The 23669-nt window shown below is 46.2% G+C and overlaps 1 protein-coding gene across 2 annotated transcripts; it reads right to left on the reverse strand.

Moving 5' to 3' along the window:
• Positions 1-148: 148 nt before the first annotated feature.
• On the reverse strand, positions 149-18974 carry CYB5R3 (cytochrome b5 reductase 3). 2 transcript variants are annotated; one of them, XM_074901703.1, is made up of 9 exons: positions 18873-18974; positions 15563-15694; positions 11169-11241; positions 9100-9206; positions 7090-7219; positions 5439-5522; positions 5217-5302; positions 2873-2972; positions 149-1366 (listed from the first exon to the last, which is right to left on the reverse strand). In XM_074901703.1, exons 1-9 carry the CDS (start codon positions 18891-18893, stop codon positions 1194-1196), a joined length of 906 nt encoding a protein of 301 aa, XP_074757804.1. In that variant the 5' UTR covers positions 18894-18974; the 3' UTR covers positions 149-1193. The 2 variants fall into 2 exon arrangements, with proteins under 2 accessions (XP_074757804.1, XP_074757803.1); XM_074901702.1 differs by having other exon boundaries at positions 5439-5517; positions 7085-7219.
• Positions 18975-23669: the final 4695 nt, after the last annotated feature.

A 23669-nucleotide genomic window follows, 5' to 3' on the forward strand; every position in this document is an offset into this window, starting at 1 on the left:
GCATCCTCACCAAGCAAAATCCTCGGGGGCTCTGCTCCAGGAACAGGCGACTCCCTGCCCTGTGCACACACCCCCCCCCACAACTGAGCAACTCCCCCCCTGTGCACACACACCCCCCACAACTGAGCAACTCCCCCCCTGTGCACACACACCCCCCACAACTGAGCAACTCCCCCCCTGTGCACACACACCCCCCACAAATTTGCTGCTGGCCAAAACCCACCCTGGCAACGAAACCTGAGCTCCCTTTGTTCCAAATCTGTCTCTGGGAAAGAAGAAAGTAAAACTAGATCCAGTTTTCACCCAGCATTTTTTTCCACTGCACAGGACATGAGGAACAACTGCTTTTGTACTCCTATGGCACCATCGGCTATTGGACAGTAAACACTAAGGTTAGTCACTTTTTTTTTCAGTACACCACACATATACAAGCAAAAACTTCCAGCTATTTGTGGAACAGTGCACAAAGCCACCTGCCTTCTGTACTTTCTTTCATTGCCCAGGGATGAGCACAGCGACCACCTAGAAAAGTGTCTGCCTTTAGGAGAGGCCATTCCAAAGTATAAAGGAAACAAATTTTCTTTACCACTCTGTTTTGATTAACAAGGCAGCTTGAACAACTTCAATTGTTAATGAATGGTTAATTGTCATCCTTCAACAGAACAAGCACCTTTAAGCTTCTGATGTTGCAAAGGTTACACGTACAAAGCAAACACTCCCGGCCCTTGTGCTGTAAAAGCTTGGCAAGGATTAGCACTTGGCATAAGCAAGGTGAATAATCCAATACATTCTATGTCTTTTCATACTTCATACCAAATAAAATACTGGGTATGCAGAGTGTTGGGAAGTAGGATATTGCCACCATTTGATCACAGCACTAAGCAGCAGCATAAATGGGTGTTCACTGCCCTAAGCAGCTGTGTGTCCTCCCTGAAGCTGAAGCAAACATTACAGCTAAGCACTAGGCACCTTTCCACAACATGGTTGTTCCTCTACGACATACAGTACAGTTTTAGGACAGTTGAGTTTAAGTGTCTTACTTGCCAGAGATTGAGAAAAAAAAAAAAAAGAAGCATTTTTAATGTACATGTAGCTTCCCATCACTGTGCATCAGCCATCTCTAACTTTGTCCTGTTTCCCATTAAATGTTTTTTCTTCCCTTCTACACCAGATCACTGAATTATCAGTTGTCTTCAGAAAGAGAACCTCATCTCCTTGGTGTAGCCCAGTTTGTCCAGGTTGGGAATGCAAGCGTACTGGATCATTGGAGGAGGTCCACACATGAGGATCAGAACATCATCTTGAGGTGGAGGCAGGTGGTCTCTGATCATCTCTTGGTTCACAAATCCTTGGCTGTAATCCCAATCTGGTAAAAAATTAAAGTAGAGGAAGGAGAATGAGGAAAAAAGAGGGAAAGATAGATACAAGTCACTTTAGGATGAGTGTTGGGGTTTCAGGGTTTTTTTGGTAACATTCTGGGCTGTAGCATTTATATACTCCACTCACGTTAGTGTCCTCAACACAGTTATGCTGCATGGAAAAACCACCACTTCTGCTTTTCAGACACAGTGCTGATGTATGGAGAAAGCTAGGGCTCCCTTTTAATGCGGCCGGCTCCAAGGCCCAAGGACATCTTGAGCAGAGCTGAGAACAGGCTGCGACTCTCCCCAGCTGCCACGCGGTGGAACAACAGCATCCATCCCCCTTGCCCCACTGTTCACAAGTTCCCTAGGGGGGATCCAGCTGATGGAGTTGTTCCTGGTTGGAACCCTCTCAGTTAGTGCCAGGATTCAGGTTTACACATCATACCCCCAGTTGCCGATGCAAAAAGCTGATGACCTAAACCTCTGGGCACAGTAAGGCTGCCACACTTTTCTCCTGCAGATTGTCCAAAAATGTACAGTTTTTGGTCCAGTTTCATGCACAGTATGAAAGTCTGTAGAACAGTGTTGAGGGGTTCTAAGGGGGAACTTCTATCACAACTGCTAAGATCAGTCCACAATTCACAAATATCAAAGAAATCAAACAGTGGTTAGAATTTCCAGAACCGTAACTGTGGAAGATGACACGACAGGAATGGACTGTGGCGATGGTATGACCGTTCCCCCCACCCTACCAGAGGTGTATTCTTGGTCACAAGGTAAGAGGAGGCGTATGGCTTTGCCTTCTCTGCCCCAAACTACCACTGAATCTATCCCAACATGGGCGGGCATGATGGGGAACAGTAAGAAAGGGAAACAACAAGGAATGACACGGAAACTATCGAGCCTTTTCACAACAGCAGTAACTATTTAGCCTTTTCTTCCTCAAACTTGCACAGCTGAGGGAGGCACATTCAGCTAGCTCACGCTCCCACCTGGACCAGCCAACTGTATCACATTATCTTTAAAACTGGACTGCTCCAAGCTGGAACTTTGCTGTTAATGAGGAACACTGCTAACACAAAGGCAATCCTGCTGCCTAGGAAGAAGAGCAGCTCCCACAAAGTGCCGTGCAGTGACAGCTTGGTAGGAGGCTGTGCTTGGCCACATCCCATGAGACAGTGCCTCCAGCACCCCCACCACCTGGCATTTCTTCTGTGGGGAAGGAAGGTCACCTTCCAGAGGACGTAACTAAGTGCTCAGGGGCAGTCTCGGGAGGAGGAACAATGCACTGCCATGCACCTGAGGTGAGCTCTGCAAACACGGCCCGATCACATCCAAGAGTTTCTGTGCATCACTGGGTGAAAAATGATGCTACTGGATGCATTCAGACACGACTCACTAAGCAAGGAAGGAGTTCAGAAATACGCACATGACACAGCAGGTCTCCTGCCAAGCACATGCATTAATGCTCTAACTTCAGTCAATGTAAGCAGCACGTCAGATCTTACTTTCAGGTGCCCTGTCCAGCGTGTACCAACACTTAAAGCGGCCGGGATGCTGGACCTGGATCTCCTCCAGCTCGGAACGCAACAGGATATCCTTCTCGGTCTGCAGGACAAGGGAAATAATGATTACACTCTGCATCCGAGTGCAGTCCTCAGATGACCACTGAGTGTTATCTACTCCACAGCCCTGTGAAATGGAACAGATTATTCAACAACGTTTTACAGGCTGAAGAGAGCAAACACAAGTTATTTCCATGACTATCCTGTGGCAGAGATAACAGAAAGGTTCATAACTTTCCCAAATCCTGACCATGCAATGACTTCCCTCTAAAAAAATACAACAAAGCAAAGCCTGTATCAGAACACAGAACCTTCACTTGGTCAGGGAATTAGCTGTAGCATCAGAAGAGTAAAGCCCTCTTTTAACACTATTACAAAAGCAACGTCCATTAAAAAAACCAACCACAAGCACGCACTAGTGTCTCCATACCCCTCCATACTGTGCCATTAGGTCAGGAAGATGCCAGGTTTTTCACCTTTACCACTTCAAATTTCATCAGCAGTGCCATACCAAGATTGCTTGGCTTTTAAACAGGATGTGGAACAGATAACCAAAAGGGTATCAAGTTCTGATTGGAACAACAAATGTTACCCAGGGTATCAAGTTCTGCTCCTCCCTGATGCAACATCATGGAAGGCCAGAAGAAAGCCTTATTCCCATAAAAGCAGCTGCAGTTTAGGAAGGAGGGAAAAGGGTAGATACTAAAAGTGGCACCATCCTCTGCAGCCTTAATAATTTGGCACTGAGGACACCACTATGTCTGTAGCTGCGGGGGTAAGGAGGAACATGCCAGCAACTATTGCTGAGAAGGTGCCTATTTCTGGATCTGCAGTTGCACATGTTCCAGAAAAGCTGATGCTGGGTCTGACCAACCCTAAGTGTGCTAGTCAGAAGCGCAGTATGAGCCCGACTACACTGTGATCTGTAATCCAACACAGGTCTTTCAGGAGGGCCAAAATACAAGATCAACAAAATACACATTAAATGTGTATTTTAAAATATTGAATATTGGAAAACTTCTAGTCTGCAGGCCTTCCTGACTGACTATTTGTCACAAGGCTGATGTGTATTTGTGCAGTTACTGGGTACAAGGACTCTTCAAAGCCAAGAACTGATGTTTACACAGGCTGTTGCTAATACATAGACAACTGTTCCCCGAGGCCTCCCTGCAAGAAGCAGTAGGTTTTGTAGGTTGCTAAAGCAGCTTGAGCCCTCTATTAGTCATTCTGAATTACTCACAGCAAATCCTGGCCCTCCTGCCTGACACCGACCACACCTTATGCCAAGTCCTAGGGCTCAGCAGAGCCCAGCTGCTGCAGCCACAGCAGCGGGCACCAGCAGGGCTCTTACTGTAATAAAGCATCAGAACAGCGTGTCTGTTGGCACTTGGATCATAGCTTCTGGGCAGAATATCTTGGTTTATAATTCAGGTATGGTAGAATAGAAATGAGGACACACTGAGTATCCAAGGGGAATGATGGGGGAAAGCCTAAAGAAGCCAAAAAGCACAGGCAGAAAGTGAGGTACACCACAAATAACGGCACATAATCCAGAAACAAATATTCATTATGATGGAGAAATTTAAAAGCAAAAGCATTAACACCAGAAAAACATCAGGCAAAGAAGGAGCACTGCAGTTCAGCAGTACGCTACTGTTTTGGCTGCCTGATCATCCAAGAAATCTCTATCGCAGGGACTCCGTGGATGAGGGATCTTCCCTTTATCCAGCACGGCACTAGGACACGCCTCAGCCTGCAACAGAAACATGTGAGGAACTGCCAGAAGGAATGGGAAGGTAAGGGAACAGCCACACAGAATCACAGCTCCGTAGTTGAGGGAGCTGCTAGAGACCACTGTGAATTTGAGTCTCACCCAAGGTGTTCTCAGACAGAAAGATGTCACATAACTCCCTGCTGCAAAGCTGGGGAGTTACAATTGCTGAAGGAGACAGATGTCCACCTCTCATGTTTCCACCAAGAAAGACTGCCCAAAACACTAACAACTTGCACAAAGAAGTGCAGTTTTAAAACATTTATAAACTAGATTAGAAACAACGAGACACAGGAAAATGAGCATTAGCTGAGAGGAAAGCAGCATTTCTGTAGTAACACTAAAAAAGCAATTCATTATAGTGCTTTTATATGGGAAGTTTTCACAATTTCAGTTCAGTTCTCCCCTCACGGTTTGTGTTTTTGTACCAGGCTTTCTCAGCAAGAACTTCCAATTGCTGAGTGGAGTTCTGTTAGTTAAGTAAAACTTTATAAACAGAAAAGAGGACAGAATTACCTGATTAGCAAAGAGCAGCTGACAAACGGTAGGGTCATCTTTGTCTTTTATGATTGCTCGAATGATCTGCAGCATAGGTGTTATCCCTGAAAGAGAAAGGCAGGTCAATGATGTGAGAATACAAAACAGTAAAGAAAACACAAGTGAGTATGTGAGAAAATACACAAATAAATACAACTACCAGCTGTCAGAAACCAAAGATGAATATTTATATATACGTACCAGTCCCACCTGCAATTATCCCCACATACTTCACTTTCTTGGTAAGTGGTTCAGCTTTCTTCTCAGGCCGAATAGCAAACTTGCCTGAAGAAAGAGAGAAATGGGGAACACTGAACAAGGCAGGAAACAGCACCCGTGACCCCTCCCCAGCATGTTCAGCTACTTGACTTTCAGCCCTGTCACCCTTGCCCCTCTGTAAAGCAGGAACAGGAAACAGACAAAGATGTCCTCACAAATAAAAACAAATCCTGAAAGACAATTAGAGACTGGTAATGTCAGAGACTGACATGGGTTACTGCTTACTCCTGACTAGCATCAAACCATCGCTACCTGTATTCCCATTCGCTCACGTCTCCCACCCCCAGTGATATTCAGAAGCCCGGATTCTGGAAACAGTTACACACAAAGGAATTACTCTGCTCGGAAAGTTTATTTATCCCATGTGAATTATTTTAAGGGAAAACCTGGAATACGCAGGGTGGGGTTTTTTTTGTGTATTTACCTCCTCTTTTTGAGCTGATTTGCCAGTCTCACTCAAAGCTGACAGTGTTTGAAATTGCCCAAAATGTGGTATTAGTTGTATTCACACCTCTCTTCATCCAGGATAACAAACACAACATACAAAGCTCTAGAAAGCCACGTGTCTGAGTTCTGCTGCTCACAAAACCGCCAGGTTTTTGAGACACATTTGTGGCTGCACTATGTCAAAGTGAGATATTTTATATTAGCACAAAAGTACTTCCTAATGATAAAGTTCATTTTCACTTGGGAAACTATGTCCATATAAGTAGGGAGAGCAGTCCCTTCTTTGAGAACAGTATCAGTAACGAGCACTTCTATAGCCATGTAACAATCCCCCTCAAAATGGCCACTGGCTTCATTTTAAGATACTAGCAGTTTGTTTTGTGCAGAAATGTTAGCAACAGAAAAGAACTGCCATGTCTAGTGGGGAGGGTGAGTATACTGACAGCAGCCACCAGAATAATAAAGAGGTGATAGCAAAGGTTCTGTTCACACAGCGTGTGTAATCAAAGTGTCACCACAGAGATTCTGCCCCTCTACTCCACCCCCCAGCTCCAGAGCCCTGGAAAGACACAGACCTGCTGGAGCAGGTCCAGAGGAGCCCACAAAAATGATCAGAGGGATGGACACCTCTGAGGAAAGGCTGAGAGAGTTGGAGTTCACTGTGGAGAAGAAAAGGCTCTGGGGAGACCTTATAGCAGCTTTTCAATACTTCAAAGGGGCCTTCTGAGTCCAAACTTTTTAGCAGGGCTTGTTGCAATAGGACAAGGGGTAATGGTTTTAAACTAGGAGGTAGATTTAGACTAGATATAACGAAGAAATTTTTTGCAATGAGGGCAGTGAACCACTGGCACAGGTTGCCCAAGAGGTGGTAGATGCCCCATCCCTGGAAACACTCAGGCTCGGGTTGGACGGGCTCTGAGAACCTGATGGAGTTGGGGGTGTCCCTGCTCGCTGCCGGGGGTGCACTCGATGGCCATTGGAGGTCCCTTCCACCCCAAACATTCTGGGATTCTATAAAGACTTGAACCCAGCTGGAAAGAAACAGTGACCAGTACTATTACTACTTTATAATGTTTTTTCTGTATTGTTTACTCTGGATAAATTACATGTTTTAAGTCAGCCTTGCCTTTTCCTTCGTAGACAAGTAGGCCGCTTGGTCCTCTGAAGTCAATAGTATCCCCTATTTTCAGGCTGTCTAAGTACTGAGACATTTTCCCTCCATCAGGAAACTTTGGGTGGACACCTTTAAAGTAGATCTGTTAAAAATAACAATGAAGCAATTAATTTCACAGCTCAAAGATGTGCTTTTGCCCTTCAAATATTAAGGTACCCATACTCCTCATGCAAAGAACGCAACTACTACATAAAGAAATACTATCAGTGAAGATTTGACTGACAATAGAAAGCAGCACTGAGTTTTCTGAAAAGGATTAAAATGCCACTCTTGTCCCAGTTTTGATCAGACTAGACACAGACCGGCAATTTCCCCACTGTATTTCTGTAACACAGAAAATCTCTAAAAAATCAACATGATTTACACCCAAGTTGAAAAGAGAAAAAAATAAAGCCCCCATGATTTCAAACAGAAAAACTCCTGAGAAAGATCCCTGACAGCTCAGTTGCAAAGGGATATACCCAAACCTCCTTCTTGGGATGCCAACTGTTTGCACCTCAAAGTTAGAACAACAACAAAAGTGGATACCAATTAATTGGATATTCAGCCGTCACCAACAGGTGTCAGTGGGTGTAGTTATATTTCTGGAGCTGTGCTGGGTTTTTTGTTTCGAATCACCTGGGTGTGAAAGAGTTCAAGCTGAGACTAGCTACACTTCTACAAGAACAGCACCACCTGCATGCACGGAGAGCCACACTGGGAAGGAGTCTTGTAAAACATTGAGTCAAAGATTTACATTCTTCCCTTGTCATGTGTACAACACCATGCTCATGAAGATAAGTGGGTAGTAAAAGGCAAAGTCACATCTGGCTTCACAATAAATGGTGTTGTTAGTTGTAAAGAAGAAAAAAACCTTAGAGTAAAATTCTAAGAGGAAATCCAGTGCAGCTATTCAGGTTTTAAATTCCTGTCAGCTTTAAATATATTTGCTTAGTCTAGCTACCAAGAGACAAAAGTACATTATCATAAGACTCAAAATCACATTCTTGCCAACTAAATCAGTCATTCACACTGTCTGGCTCAGTAACAATAATCATCACTGCTCTTAATAATCATAATGACCATAGTACGTTAGCTTCAGAAGCAGCTGACAGTTGAGGCAAGGTTAATTCCTTATTTCAGAAGAAAAAAAACATGTGAACATCTGCAGGTCTACACAGATTTTGGAAAACTGCAGTATGCAAATGCAGAAATTTATGGGGAATACAGAGAAATTGTCTGAGCAGCCAGGGATCAGGTTAGGAAGGCCAAATCCCTGATAAAATTAAATTTGGCCAGGGATGTCAAGAGCAACAAGAAAAGCTTCTATAGGTACATTGGTGATAAAAGAAGATCGGAAGGCATTCAATGACTTTTTTGCTTCAGTCTTCACCAGCAAGGGCTCCAGCCCCACCACCCAAGTCACAGAAGGCAAATGCAGGGACTGGGAGAAGGAAGAACTGCCCGCTGTAGGAGATCACGTTCGAGACCATCTCAGGAACCCGAAGGTGCCCAAGTCCACGGGCCCTGGTGAGATGTGTCCGCAGGGCCTGAGGGAACTGGCGGATGAAGGGGCTCAGCCACTCTCCATCCTCTTTGAGACATCGTGGCAGCGTGGGGAAGCTCCCACTGACTGCAAAAGGGGAAACTTTACCCCCATTTTTAACAAGGGAAAAGAGATAACCCAGGGAACTACAGGCCAGTCAGTTTCACCTCTGTGCCTGGCAAGATCATGGAGTGGATCCTCCTGGAAACTCTGCTGGGGCACGTGGAAAATAAGCAGGTGACTGGTGACAGCCAGTGTGGCCTCACTAAGGGCAAATCCTGCCCGACAGATCTGGTGGCGCCTACGAGGGGGTTACAGCACTGGTGGGTAAGGGAAGAGCAACTGATGTCATCTCCCTGGACTTGTGCAGAGCATCTGACACTGTCCCACACCACACCCTGGGCTCTAAATCGGAGTCGTGGATCTGACATTCTCACCTTGACAACAAGATCCACAAAGCCCTTGTCATCATCACTGGAAACTGGAGTGTAGGGTCTAACAACCAGAGCTCCGTCAATCCGCGCAGACAGATAGATATGCTGTCCTGTAAACAAAGAAGAAAAAAAGCAGTTTGATTTCAAAAGATTTTTCTCTCAGTGGATGTATTGAGTTGGCACGGACTGCAAATGCAGTCTCAAAGTTCTCCTAACTACCTTGTTTTGGGGCACCACTTCTTCCTCTGTCATTTTCCTGACAGTGTAAGACCTTACCAGAGTTGTTCACCATGCCTAGATTCTATCCGGGAGGGCAGACAACTCTACTGCTGATGTTATGTGTCAATCATATCTGTTCTGATAGCTTCATGAATGTATGTTTACCAGAGCCCTAACTGTATGTGAGATCTTGCAGCAGATGTGATATGTCTCCCCCATACATACGAGTAAAAAGTACATAGGAGAGGTGAACTGCCATGTGCTGTTCAAACTTCTTTATTAACATGCTATAAATTCTTACAGTTTAGTTACAACTGAGTTTGTAACCATTCTTATTTTGGCCACAGATCACTCATGCCTACCAGGAGGTCTTCTAGCTGCCACTGCTAAGGCTGCCCAGACATAAATCACTTTTCTAACCCTGTTATTCCTCCAGCTCAACATTTGAATGTAGAGATTGTGTTTCAATCTGCCACACATTCACTGAACTCTCTACAACAGTTTCTTTTCTCAGAGTCTACATTTTCAATGAAAAAAGAATTAACCCCTTTGAAAGGTTTTCCTATAAAATTACAACACCCTGAAGAGACCGAAGCGAAGGATACCTAGGGGAGGGATTTGTTTTTTGTTATTTTAGCTTGTTCTGTTGACCCAGTTGATATCTCCTCAGATGAATGCAGCTCTCCAGAGACAGTGCAGCTCCTTGGCCTGTTACGGGAACGCAGTGAGGGGATTTTACCAGGAGCTGGTTTGCCAGGGACAGCTGGAGGGACAGCAAGGCAAACCAGTGGGTGAATGAAGATGTGCTACCTGGTGACTCGGGAAACAAGCAACCATAACTCACGTGAAGCTATACATGGATGTCATGTAAGGATGACTCAAATGACCCTCTCAGCAAAGCCTACACAAATCTGGCAGCACACACGTTTCCTGCCTGGGAAGACCTGAGGGGAGCTGCAGCCACCGCCCCCTCCAGGAACAGGCCCATGGTGACCGCTGCAGACTGTGACCCTGGACACACAGCACCACTGCCGCGGTGTCTCACAGGAATTGGTACAAATCCAAACAAGGTGCTCCTCCCAAAAGGAAAACATGCCTTATGCTCTTACTTGTTAGAGCTTTACCCTGCTCTGAGAGGACACGGGCTGGCAGCCTCTGCCTGAGGCCATACACAATCCCACTCTCCTCCAGAGTCAATCGTGTTTTTCCCTGCAATGCTCCAGTGGGTGGTAAAAGCAAAATGCTGGTGCTGGAGTAAACACGGAGAGTGCACACCAGTACCTGTCCCACGGCTGCCCAGCCTGCTGCTCCCAGCTGCTTTTACCACCTTCACCAGCTTTCTGTAGGAAACAACAGCGCTGAGCTATTATGGAAGGCAACATGCCATGTGGCAAGGCCTAAGGAAACATCTACCCCATGGTGATTAAGAAGTTCCATGAGACTGGCTGCAAATTCCGAAGTGAGCAGAGCGTCTGGTAAACTGCATGTGTTAGAGGAGAAGTAGCTGAGAGCACTGCCTCAGGGGACCCCAGAGACCAAGCACCATGGGAATAACACAGACTAGGAAGTCGTGACTGGAAAAATACAAGTTGCTATACTTGTATACTTGTTTCTACCGTCTTCACAGAAAGAAGCTGAAAATACACTCTCTGCAAATACACAAAATGTCAGACCCTGCAGATCACTCACAGCATGAGGATAACCTTGCAAAGCTCTAAACACCAGCTCAAAGCACATGGACAGTACTCGAAATTGAACAGTTCAAAATGTAAGAAACTTCCCTGGGCCCCGCAAAATCTCTTACCCTGTAAGTAACAGTGCTCGGATTCTCAGCAAGGAAAGACAGAACGTACCTATAGGGAGACCCAGAACATGATCTATGGAAGGGAGAGCAAATCGGAATCTTCTTGTGTCATGACTAACTTCCTGAAAGAGGAAAATAGAAAGAACCATCAGCTATGTGGTTTGGATCTAATGTTAGTGATTTCACTTGTAAAGCCAACACACTTGCCTGTCTTCCCACAGGATTAATATTTGGGGCAAAGCAGCATCCTATCTGAAATTTTTGCATCATGCAAATATGAACTTCTCTGAACATGGCAATCCTGCAGAGGTCAACTTTTAATTCAAACTCCCTGAAAACTTAACTTTATCTTAAAATATTTTAGAAGTAATACAGAACTAAAAATAGAAAAAAAAACCAAACACAGACAAATGCAAATACTGTTTTGAGGTATATTTAAATGGGACTAGCAAAACTTATTAAGATACTCATATGCAGATTAAGACTAAACAATAACTTTATTTACAGTATGAACATTTACATTGCCTTCTGTGAGAAGGCCACAAGATAAAAATTAATCAGTTCTTCAATTCTCATTTAAAGTTTAAATATGCAGGAGTTCAAGGCCAAAAAAATTTTGACATCTTAAAATCATGGTGAATTAACCATGTCAATGTAGAATACAATTTCAGAAGACACTAGTGGATATCAGGAAGATCAGAAAGCAACAACTTGGTCCCCTTTGATATCCTAAGAGCCTTAAAAATATATTTGCCATAAAAATGTAATTAATCCTTAACTAAAATTGGAAAGAGCACTCTATTTAGATAGGATCTTTATTATAAAATTATGACAATTTATGCAATCCAGATGGGATAATTGTCCTAATCTTTTGCTAGGAAAGTCATACACCTTGAATAAAATTTTGGTAATGAGTAAATGAAATGTTATTTCTTATACTACATAAGTTTTACCTCTTAAAAATCAGGTCATGTTCATGGGACTGAAAAAGACAGCAAAAAAAGAAACGAACAGCATACAGCCTAATGCCTCATTCAATGACTCTCTTTTTTTAAAGCCCTATGAGATATAATATCCCTTCTAGAGAAAATTTCAGAAACATCCTATAAAATATTGTAACCCTTTTTTCATTTGTTTTTGTTTTTTTGATTTTAAAGTAACCAATGGAAACAAACTTCTTTCTCATCACAGTTTGTGTAGTCTTCCCTTAACGAGCTCTGGTCACACTGATGAATTTTTCTTCACAATAAATCATTTTAACGTAAATGCTGGATAAAAAAGGCAGCCTAAAAAGGGCTTCTCTGCTTCAGGAACAGTAACTGACACTGAAAATTCCACTAGCAAGACAGCTAACATGGACTTAACACTGCTCTCGCACTGACCGCTGCTGTTTCTGTATGTGAAGTTCAGCACCAGCTTCACTACTTCAAGGCTGGATTTTGCCAATAATCCTTTATTTTAAGACACAGTCTTTAACAGCACAGAGAAAGGCAAAGTTCTGAACTCCCAGATAATCATCTCACCAATTAAAGCTGAGAAAGTATTGAGAAGTCATTGCAAGAGACATCTTGGTGCACCACGAGAGACAACTGTAGAAACACGAAGAAGCTCAAGAAATTCCTAGTGCCCAGATCAGCACGCCTACACTGCGTCCCTGTGACATGGCCAGGACACTGTGCACGCCGGTCAGCAAGCCGATAGTCAAGGCTAGACTTGCAAGAGGCCACAGAAGCCATTTCCAGCATGGGGTCACCTTGGCCGTGTTGCCCCAAGCCACCACCTGGCGCTGCCCTGAGCCCGTGAGCCCCAGGGCTCGGGCTGCCAGCACCCACTGCTGTCTGGAGTGGCTGAGGAGCCTCCCACGCTCACAGCCAAACACACAGATGGACAACAGGTTTTGTAGGCTGGGGCTTGCTGAAGCCACTGAAAGGCAACAAATTACGCTTACCATTACAAAAACCCCTGAGGTTGTGGGCTTTTCTAAGGCGTAAACTAAACCATCACACCTAACTATATTATGACAATTTTTTCCTATGCTTTGTGCCCCTATTTCCCCGTCCGACAGACAGGAGTCTGGCACATGCAATCTGGGCAGTTGTTAACGTTTCAGCTGGTGGGTGGAAGGCAGACAGTGGGTAGAGGCAGCAAGGCTTCTGCTTGCAACAGCTCAACAAAACGGTACGTTTGATTTCCAGCTTTCATACACAGAAATCTAAGCTGCATTAAAAGACACATATATGTCAAACTAGGCATTCTCTAGAGCAAGGGCTTCCAAACTTCAGACTGAGGACACCTGAAAACTCTTTCTATGTAACTGTGGAATCCTTCCGAAATTTCACATACGTGTGTTGCTGTACAGCAGCCTAGGACATGAACCTCATGTTTTCTGTTGCAATCACCACTCCATTTTCTTTAGCTGTGAAATTGGTCTAAGCTACTTCCCTTCCCAAGCAAAGGAACAGTCACCAAGAAAACTTTCTGCAGGGCCATACTCTAACAATATAATTGAAATTCATCACGTTAAAAATTACAACCCCCAGCTACCCCCAAAACAGGGAATACATTTGTTCATTTTTTATTTTAAACACAAATCATTTAGGTGCTCTGCTGGTGAAGGTACTGGCAGCTTCATAGTCATAAAAAGGGAATCATAAATACCAACACGGTAATGGGAATAGCAGAAACTTTTAAAATATAAGGGTCTTTTACTAGGCTGAGCAGGCAAAAGGAGCAACATTACAAGATAAAACCAATGTACTGCAATTCCTCCTGCAATGGTAGGTAAACTCTAGCCAACCACACAGATGTCCTGAGCAAGCTCCACAACCACACAAAGAGCCACAATTCTCAAGTTAAAATGTTTTTGTGCAATGACAGGTAGTTTTAGATTAAAGTTCTCATCCACTTCAAATTTAATAGCTTGTAAAATACAAACTGAAGCACAATGGAAAGACCGACTAAATTCATCTTTTCTAGACAGGCAGATGGGGCAACACTGAAGTTTATTACCAAAGACCAGTGTTTGCACTAGATTTTTTGACAGGGTGTTAGAAGCTACTAGCACTTACTGTATCAAGTTATTATTCTCCAAATTAATTTCTGTTTCCTGGGCACATTTCCCATTTCAGCAAAAAGTTATAAACATTCATCAGTCAAGTATTCTCAGTTGATCAAGGTACTGCATGCAGCAGCATTTGACCTGGTTATGTAAGAGCATTCCGCCATCCCAAGGTTTTAAACAAGCATACAAAAAACAGAGTGAGAAAAAGATCGGTATTTAGCAACAACAACAACAACAAAAGAAGCAAGTGAACTGTGACTTCTTCTGTTACAAACTGCTACAGCAGAAACCTGCAAGTAGCTTAATTCTCAGAAGCACGTGCAGTGCCTCAAGCTTCCCTCCCCTTCTTCTGGTCAGGCAGACTGTACCTGCAACCACGTGCTACAGGCCTGATGTGGAAGTGGGGAGTATGTAACAACAACGTTGTGCAGTACACACGGGAAATAAACTCAGTAATGCTGCCCAGCCCAAGCCACAGGGAAGCTTTCAGTTCCCACGAAACCAGGACTTGGAATGACACTCAATTTTCTTTGACAGACAGAACAAATGAAAGCCAAGCTACTGGTGCACTCCCTATACCACAAACAGAGCTCTGTTCCAGTTCAAAGTCCTTTTCATCCAAACTCTGATAACTGTCTAGCTCATTAACTTAAAAAGTCAACACTGAAGTATTTTCAGGTTTGACCTCACACCTGAAAAGCCAAGATTTCTATCTCATGCGTTTGAGGGTGAGTTTATCCAATGAAAATCTGGACTTTTCATCTTTTGTGACTTTGGTCCCCTTTCCACAAGTTGAGTTACCAATTTCTGATAGCAAGATTCACCCCTGAAAGGGTCATGACTTTCCTCTGAAAACCCGGCCAAGCAGCCTGGGAGGTACAGAACGGCTTCTACTTTCAAGAGAAAGAAAGAGAATCTGAGGCAGCCCAGGTGCTGTCAGGACTATACCATTTCAACACCCGTCTTCCCATAACACATCAGAGTACATAAATCCAATAACATGAATCAGTATCAACACAGTGCTGACAACTATTACACAGACTACAACTGACCATGAAAAAGCTGCCAGCTCTGCCTGATAGCATGACTTCTGTCTCACAGCCAATCTAGCAGTGCAGAGTTTAGGAATTTTGCTGATGTACGACACATGTGACAGAAACTATGAGTTTTGCCATTTCTAAAGCAGCATTCCCCACTCTAACTTGCTTGGCAACAAGCTGCTTGCACAACTTGGTTACACTAGGCAAGGAGCATTTATAAAGAAGTCCTGTCCTTAAAATACAAATATTTGCCCTGCTGCAACATTACGGCAGGTTTCAGAAGCTATAAGCACTCCACAGTATGCATGGAGAGGTGGTGCTCAGTACTGTACATGCTCTTACCTCCTTATCAATCAGCCTCAACGCATACTTCACTTCAGGATCCTTCAAGGTAATCGCAGGATGGGGATTTCTGAAGAGCCTCAGGATAGTGGTGTAGATTAGCCATATTGGGTACGTCACAACCCGACTCAACTGCAGCAATACAGAAAGAGTGTGAGACACTGTGCGTAACAACATCAGAAAAACTGTTTCTTTGTACTGAACAAGCAGGAAATACTAAAAGAACACCAGCCAGTGTAACACACAAATTTGCTTTACAAATACCTGGCGTTACTCCTCCACTGAGGCGCTCTCCATCCCCGACATCAGGAGCCGGGTCCCGAGCTGGGAGCGGCCACGCCAGCCCAGGAGAGCGCAGAAGAGACCACATCACTGCAACTACAGCTGTGCATAGAGGTTGGAGGGATGGAAGGGGTCACCTCCCCGGCCCACTGCCACACGCCTCGGGCACTCGGTGGGTCCCCGGGGCTGGAGCTGGGTCACCCGCAGGCTGCCGGGCAGAGCCTGCCAGGACTGTGCTCGGCCAGAGGCCCACGCCTCCATTTCAAATCCCTGATCCCAGCGACAGTCCTGCTCTTGGGAGGCGAGATAAGTACAACAGCCTGCAAAATCACCTGTGTGGGGACTTGGTCCTGACTTCGGACAGGTGAACAAACTGAACAACTACTTATAAAAATCCCCTCCAACTCTGTAATTTATTATTCAATGCTTTTACAGAGGAGAGAGAAGCAGCATGACTGCAGCCAAAAAGAGAAAAAAAAAAAGGCAAGTACTTAGATTGCATACAATGCACTATCTATTCAGAAAAGGCCAAAGTCCTGCCCAGTTAGCTTTCACTTTCATTTAATTTTAAAGGAACCTGACCAATCTTTTCAAAGCCTATTTCTGCAAGTGTGACAGTTCTCAGGAGGATATATATATATATATATAAAAAAGTCTTACATTACTAAAACTGTGACAAGTGTCAAATTTAAAAAAAAAAAGGGGGAGGGGGGGGAATGGACAGAGGACAGCATAAACTCTCTCTTCTTAAAATGCTACCATACAGGTTTAAAATCTATCAACACTGGGTATAGCTTGAAGGCACATCATGCCATACACACACACACTCTGTACTTTTCACTTTTACTTGAAAACACAGAATCAGCTCCACACAGGCTGTTTCAGAAGAAGCTGAAGTTTACAGGAATGTTATTCCTCTATTCCCACAATGCACCACATTACTGCGGCTCGAGGAAGAGCTTACTGAGTCACAAAAAAGAAGGGAGAGAGAGGAGTTGTTTAAGAAGGTGACAGGGCAGCAAATAAGGTCCCTAATGAGAAGTGCAACAGGTGAATGAGACCCGGTGGAGACAGCAAGCTGAATCTGCGGCAGACAATGTTTCAAACAGGACATTAGTAAGTTAAAATAAACTAGTGTCATTTACAGATGTGGCTATCTAAAATTGACCAAAAAAAGCACACCTGCAGTCTAGCAAAATTGCAGTTGAAAATGGGAATTCAAAAACTTAGACACAGTCCCAACTCAACACTAACATACGCCAGTAGCAGATAATCAGGAAGGCAGGAGGAGAGTGGAGTTCTGCAAGTCAGCTTCTCCACCTGTGTTTTTTCTCATCTTTGCAAATCTTTTCTGGGTCATCAGATGTCAAGTGAAAACTATCACAGCTGTTCAATAAAAGGAATTAACACACTCCCCAAATGTGCATAATCATCATTTTTTGAAGCAACACACCAGATCCAAGTCTACTGGAACAGAATGCAGTCTAATTTTGACAAATACTTTTAACACAGTGTTAGCCTCGTGGAAGGCAATTTGTTATTCATGGTCAGTTAGTGCACAAGTCTTGTGGAATTTAGCCTGGAAAAAAACAGCACACCCACTAATTTGAACATCTATTTTAGTTCCTTACTCAGAAAGTATCAGCTGGTGGGCAGAAAAAAAACGTAAAGAACTGAAGGCTGAATGATTACAAAAAGGTTGTCCTTGCTAAGAAATACATTTTCGGGGTGAAAAGTGATTTTACCACCATATCAAGATATTGATGAAGGTAACTGCACTGCAACCATGGAAGCTGCAGCAGAGGGAACGACTGGCTGACCGTAAGACCAGAAATCACTAAAGGAAGATCCGATGACTCACAGCTTCCAGCTGAACTAATCTTTGCACACAGATCACAGAATAAGTAACCGAGCAGGAATTTTTATTAATGGAAACAGACCTCTGCGGGATAACAAGAAGGGCCACGAGAAAAGCCCCAGCATGGAGTCTGCCAGCCCTTTGCACTAGGGCGTGGTGAGCAAAACACAGTTAAACGGGTAAGCTCGTGGCAGGGCACTCCATCACCGAGCTGCCCCACAAACACACAAACCAAATGCTTCTTTGGCAAGAAAAACCTTGTACCCTCAGCTCCGATCACCCCTCCCCCAATTCCTCATTCAAGCCCTATTGTTAAGTGATCTTAGCTAAACATTCTTCTCATGCGTTTTAGAGAACGATGAGAGGATTAAGGGAGAAGCATTTTTTCCCTTGGGCAGCTTTAGTATCTGTCTCATCCTCTTCTGTTCAGGTAACCCAAGAAACAACTGTACCCAAACTACCGTATGTTGCACCCACCTCCGTCCTGCTCCTCTCAAACCCAGAGCCAGGAACGTTCGAGCAGGTGCATCAGAAGAAAGAAACGAAGAAAGGCGGCTGCCGAGAAGAAAGTAACGATGCGTGCTCGAGATAACGGCCCTGCAAACCCACCGCTCGGCAGACGCGACCCCGAAAGAGCTCCACACCGCAACAGCAGCTGCCAGGCTGGGGGCTCAAAGCCATCGGACACCGATAAACCGTTCAGGCAACGGGGACAAGAACAACGCACAGGCCACGGCGGCCAACACCGGCACCATTATCCCAGCCAAGAGCCGCGGGCGCCCACGCCAGCCTCGAGAAGGCCCCGGAGCCACCGCATCGCTGCGGGGGCACGGACGCGGCTGCCTACAGAGGCGCCTCCGCTGCCCCTCCCGAGCGACGGGCACACGGCGGGGGGGCAGCAGGGGCCTGGGCACCCTGCGACACCGCCCAACGAGCCCCGCTGACAGCGGCCTGGCCCGCGCCCGAGCCCGGAGCCTCGGCTCGCTCAAGGCCTTGGCGGGAGGGCAGAACGCAGCGCCACAGCAGCCGCCGCCCCCGCGCCCACCACCACTGCCATCATCAGCATTACCATCCCCCCTCCCGGCGCCCCTGGCCGGGCCGCCCCTCGTTCCCGCTCCCTCCCTCGGTCCCGCCGGGCCCCGCCGCCGCCCCCGGCCCGGCCGCACTCACGGTGCTGATCTGCGACCCCATCGCTGCCCCCAGACAGACGCGAAAGCCCCGCCCCGTGACGTCACGCCGCCGCGCCCCGTGACGTCACGCCGCCGCGCCCCGTGACGTCACGCCGCCGCGCCCCGCCAATCAGCGCCGCGCCGCCACCGCCCCCTGGTGGCCGCCGGCGGGTTCCCGCCCCGCGGGTCGGTGGGTGCCCGGGGCCGGGCCGCGGGTCGGTGCAAGGCGGGAGGCGGCGGGGCCGCTCCCCGGCGCGGCGGTGGGGGCAGGCGGGCAGCGGGGCGGGCGAGGTGCTGCCCGCGCTGTTCCGGGTAGCGACCCCCCGGCCGGTCGCCGCGGGGAGCCGGGTGCCTGAGGCGGCGCAGTTCGGGCCGTACCTCCCGGGGCCGGCGCGAATCGCGGCGGGAGGCGCGGGAATTGCACAGGAAACGCGACCCGGAGCCGTGCCTGCGCCGGCGTCACTCGGGCGTTTTCCTTCCGAGTCGCTCCCCCCCATCGCGGAAGAGGCAGCGGCGTCATCTCGGTGCCAGGCCCCGGCCCGCCCGCCCCGCGCTGCAGCGTTCCCCGCTCCGGCTCTGAGTAACCGCCCGAGCCACGGCGGGGAGCGGGGCGGCGACACCGCCGTCCCTGCCCTCCCTGCCCAGCGGTGAAGCCCTGCTGCCTCTTCGAGATGACAGGCGTGCCTCCACATCACAATCCATGATTTCACCGAACCCCTCCAGCCTGCGCTGCCCCGGTGCCGGGACGCCCCGCACGGCCACTCCTGAGCCCTCGGAATCTCGGCCGGTGGTGGCCGACAGCCTGGCTCAGTAATGGTGATGTTCACCCAAAAAGCACAAGAAATGAGCCCTGCAACAACAAACGATGTTCCGGCCTGGCTGCCTAAAATTTTGGTTTAAATGGATGTGAACAAATTAATGACTAATAAGCAAATTGCCTCTCTGCAAGAGAGTCTGTGCTTGCTAAATGTGAAAATCTTCAAAGCTCTTTAATTAATACATCTTAACTTGCAGTAAACAGATCGTGATGATTCCTAGACACAGTTTCTCCTTACAAAGTCAAGGAAGGTGTGTGCTTGATAGTCCTAATATTAAGACAAAAAAAACCCCCACACAATAAAAAACTTCCTCCCTTAACCCCTCAGCTCACACAGGGGGACAGGAGCCACCTGCGTCCCCAAGCACTTTCTTGCTCCCAGCCTCTGGGTTTGCTGGCTGTGCAGGCAGCTCACCTGGCTGTGAGAACATTCATAAGTCAGCCATGGTTTGCCTGTTAAACCTGGGGCTTAGCACTGGTAAATGAAGGAAGGTTAACAGACCAACCTAAAGCTAAGCAGGTCACGTCACTGCACAGTCTAGGTATCAACATTTAGCTGCAGGAATGGAGTGGGTTACTCCTGGCATTTCTATGACAAAAACATGCCTGGCTGTGTAATCCTCTTTGTCTTCTCTTTGAGGACCACTGCTGCACCAAACTCCTGAGTGGAGGGATTGTAACACCATTGGCTAAAGAGAAGGACTTCAGGAATGAGAAGCCAAGGCCTAGGAAACTAGAGAGAGAACTGAGAGACAGGCTGGGCCAGGGACCATGGAACTTGGTGGGAGACAATCTGTCAGGTGAGGCTCCAGTAATGCCAAGGGAAGGGTGGAGACATCAAAATCTCTGCTCCCTGCTCTCGGTGAGCTCCGACCTGGCTAGGTTCCCACTGAGCAGCCCAGGACGTGTCAGTGTTGGTCAGCAAGACCTGCCAGTGAGAGCCAAAGCTCCCATGGAAATGTCCAGCAAACTCAGTGTCTCAGAAACTTCCCTCTTCCCTGTATCCACACTCAAAACATGACACCAAGGCCTGCCCTGGATTCTCCGGGGAAAGGACTGAGCCTGCTATTGATCTGCACGGTGTTTGTTCTAACTGCCAGCTTTTACTGTCTCCCTGAGTGAGCCTCTCCAGCCCAGATGTGTCCTTTGTGCCTGTATGAGCCCTGCCTGCTTTGGTCTGAAAGCTTGGGAAGCACAGGGTTCGTGCTCACCCTCTCTAGATCCACCAGAGAGGTTTAACTTAACTCTCTGAATGAGCCCCTTCCCTCTTCAGGGAAGTTTAGGCACCTGACTAGAGGCAACAAACTTATCCATCAGCCACCTTGTTCAGGAAAGCAGAATACTTAGGCCAGAAACACACAGAGATGCCTACATGCTTTAGAAACAGGTCTTATTCACAGGGTTTCCTTGATCCTTGACCTTGGTAAAGATCAGCATCTGATGCTTGAGCATCTTCTGAAAGTCTGTTGCCCCATTCCTTTGTAAATGCTGTTCACATGCGAGGGAGACAGTGCCAAATACTCTCCCCGTTTCCTTGTGACAGAAGAGAGGAAGAGATGGCAGGGGGAGCCTGACCTCAGCTCCTGTGCAAGAAAACATACACTGCCCTGTGCAGTGGGTTTGACACAGCATTGCCTCATCTCTTCAGTAGAGAAAGCCAACCCATGGTGTTAACAAGGCTCTGGACACTTGGGTTTTCTTACTGCCTGCATTAGACCCAAGAGTGACCCAGATTCTGCACTGATCTTCGTTTCTGTTGGCCAACGCACCCTTTTACACTCTTTGGGATCCTTAATTCTTTCTTAGCTCAACATGTGAATCATAGGACAGTTTTACAACAGATTTAAGTACATGTTTGGTTATGAAATTGCTAGCAATGCTAGTGATCTGACCTGTAATTTTAGCAAAGATTAACTTAAATCTGCTGACTTCAGTGATGCCACTGCTTGTAAATGGAAATTCCTGGTTTCCCATCTGGGCTCTTTCTGCTAATGTGAATAAAGGAGTTGCAGCTTTCTTATAGACAGAACTGCCCACTGGCTTTTGTATATTAGATGAGAGCCTAGAAGGAGTTCCTGCATTCAGTTGATAAACAAAGGCACTGCATTTTTTGTCATTTACCTTGCTTATACAGAACTGCAATAAATACTAACAGAAAACAGTAAAGAAAATTTCTGTTAAAAGTAAGAATATTCAACTTTGAGATAATATTCATTTCCCTTACCAGTGTCAGAAGGAAGCTTCTCTTTTAAGTGTTTTAGTGAGCTAGCTGTATGTCCTGTCCCCTGTGCAATTCCATATGACAGGCATTTGCATTACTGAGAGGTGTGTTTGGCTCTAATATGATCCTTTGAAGGGATACGTGGACCAGAAGTGCAGAACCATTTGTATAACTGGGAGCCTAACATCAACCCATTTTGGCTTCTGTATATACATATATGCAGTTTAAACCTAAAGCTATGGTTTTTCCAGGAATTAATTATTATGAAGAAGAAAATTTTAGAAGTATCAATTGAACAGAAATAAGCTTTAAACCACCTGAAGGTTAATTCAGCCACATAATGAATGCATGCTTCCAGGGCAGGCAGTGGAATGGGTGTCTGCACTTACCAGCACCTGCCGCCACTTGCTTCCAGGGGTGCATGCAAAGTGCTGCCTTTGTAGAACATTTCCTGATTATAATGCCTTCTAACATTTACAAAGTCACAACCAGCAATTTCAGCTGTAAATAAAGAAGCATGTGTTGTTGTTTTTTTCTCCTCCACCTATAATTTTTTTTATCTGCTTTACTATCGTCTTCCTTTCTATTGTCAAATAACAACCATATATAGAACAGCAAGACTAGAATGGCCTGTCCATCTCAGGCAAGGCTTTCAGACTTGAAGTGCTTATTTCTGGGCCCAAAATTCATGTAGAGATCTAAAATCTGCCAGCAAATAACCCAACATGACTCCAGATGCCATGGCGTGACTCGTGTCTGATCTCGGGACCATCGGCAGAGCCAGGTGGGAGAAGGCAGCGGTGGCCGCGCGTCTCCCGCCGTCGCCGCCTGCCCTCCCCCCGCCATGCTGGGTGTCGGGGAGATAAGGTGAAGCAGGAGCCTGGTAGAGGTGGCTCTGACTTCCTGGTCTGAGCGTGCCTGCGCTGAGAGGCGTGAGACACGCTGCAATCCTTACACTCCACGTCTTCTTGTGGGGTTTGGCACCTCCTGCCTCTCCCTTGCCTGCCCGTGCTGCCTGTCAGTCTGAGTGACAGTCCTCAGCGGGCAAGCGAGCGTAAGAGGGAGTCACCTCTGTGCCTTGGACTACCAGGAGAATTGCTGGGCTTCAGGTTGCCTTATCCCTGCTCAGTGTATTTGCTAAGAGAAAACTTCCTCCTGACATGGCTAATGGGTAAGAGAAAATTATACCAATTCTCCTCTAACGCAAAGGGCAGCGGGGATGGATATATTCATCTGGGAGTTATGTGAAATGCAGCACTGCAAGAAACCTGCTTCCTGTTTCTGTTCTGTTTGTTTTACTAACTCAATGTAAAAAGTTGGTAAGACAACGGAATCGTAAGCTGTTTAAGCTAAAACAAGGTAATGCTAAGATCAGATTTTGCTTAAACACAGCTGATAGCGTAGAATCGGTTCTCCAATCATCACCTGTCAGCCCAAGACCTTGACAGAGTATTTGCTGAGTAACTGCCTGCTCTTACGTTTGTCCCTTGACAATGCATTTTCCATTCCACCTACAAAGCCTGTCTTATTTACCCTTTGGTATTTATTAAATATTATTAAATACTAGCTTTAAACTAGTAAAAGACATACACACTGCCGTAAGAGGAAAATCGAGAGAATTGTTTGTATCTTCTATTAACCAGATAAGCTGCGGTATGTATTTCACAACATTTGAACCAATTTTTTAAAATGATTGGACAATTCTTGTAAATGGCTGCTCATCAGGCTTTCCAAATGCTTTTCTTCTCTATGCCTAAAGA

Source organism: Athene noctua, chromosome 3 (genome assembly GCF_965140245.1).
Source record: "Athene noctua chromosome 3, bAthNoc1.hap1.1, whole genome shotgun sequence".
NCBI lineage: Eukaryota > Metazoa > Chordata > Aves > Strigiformes > Strigidae > Athene > Athene noctua.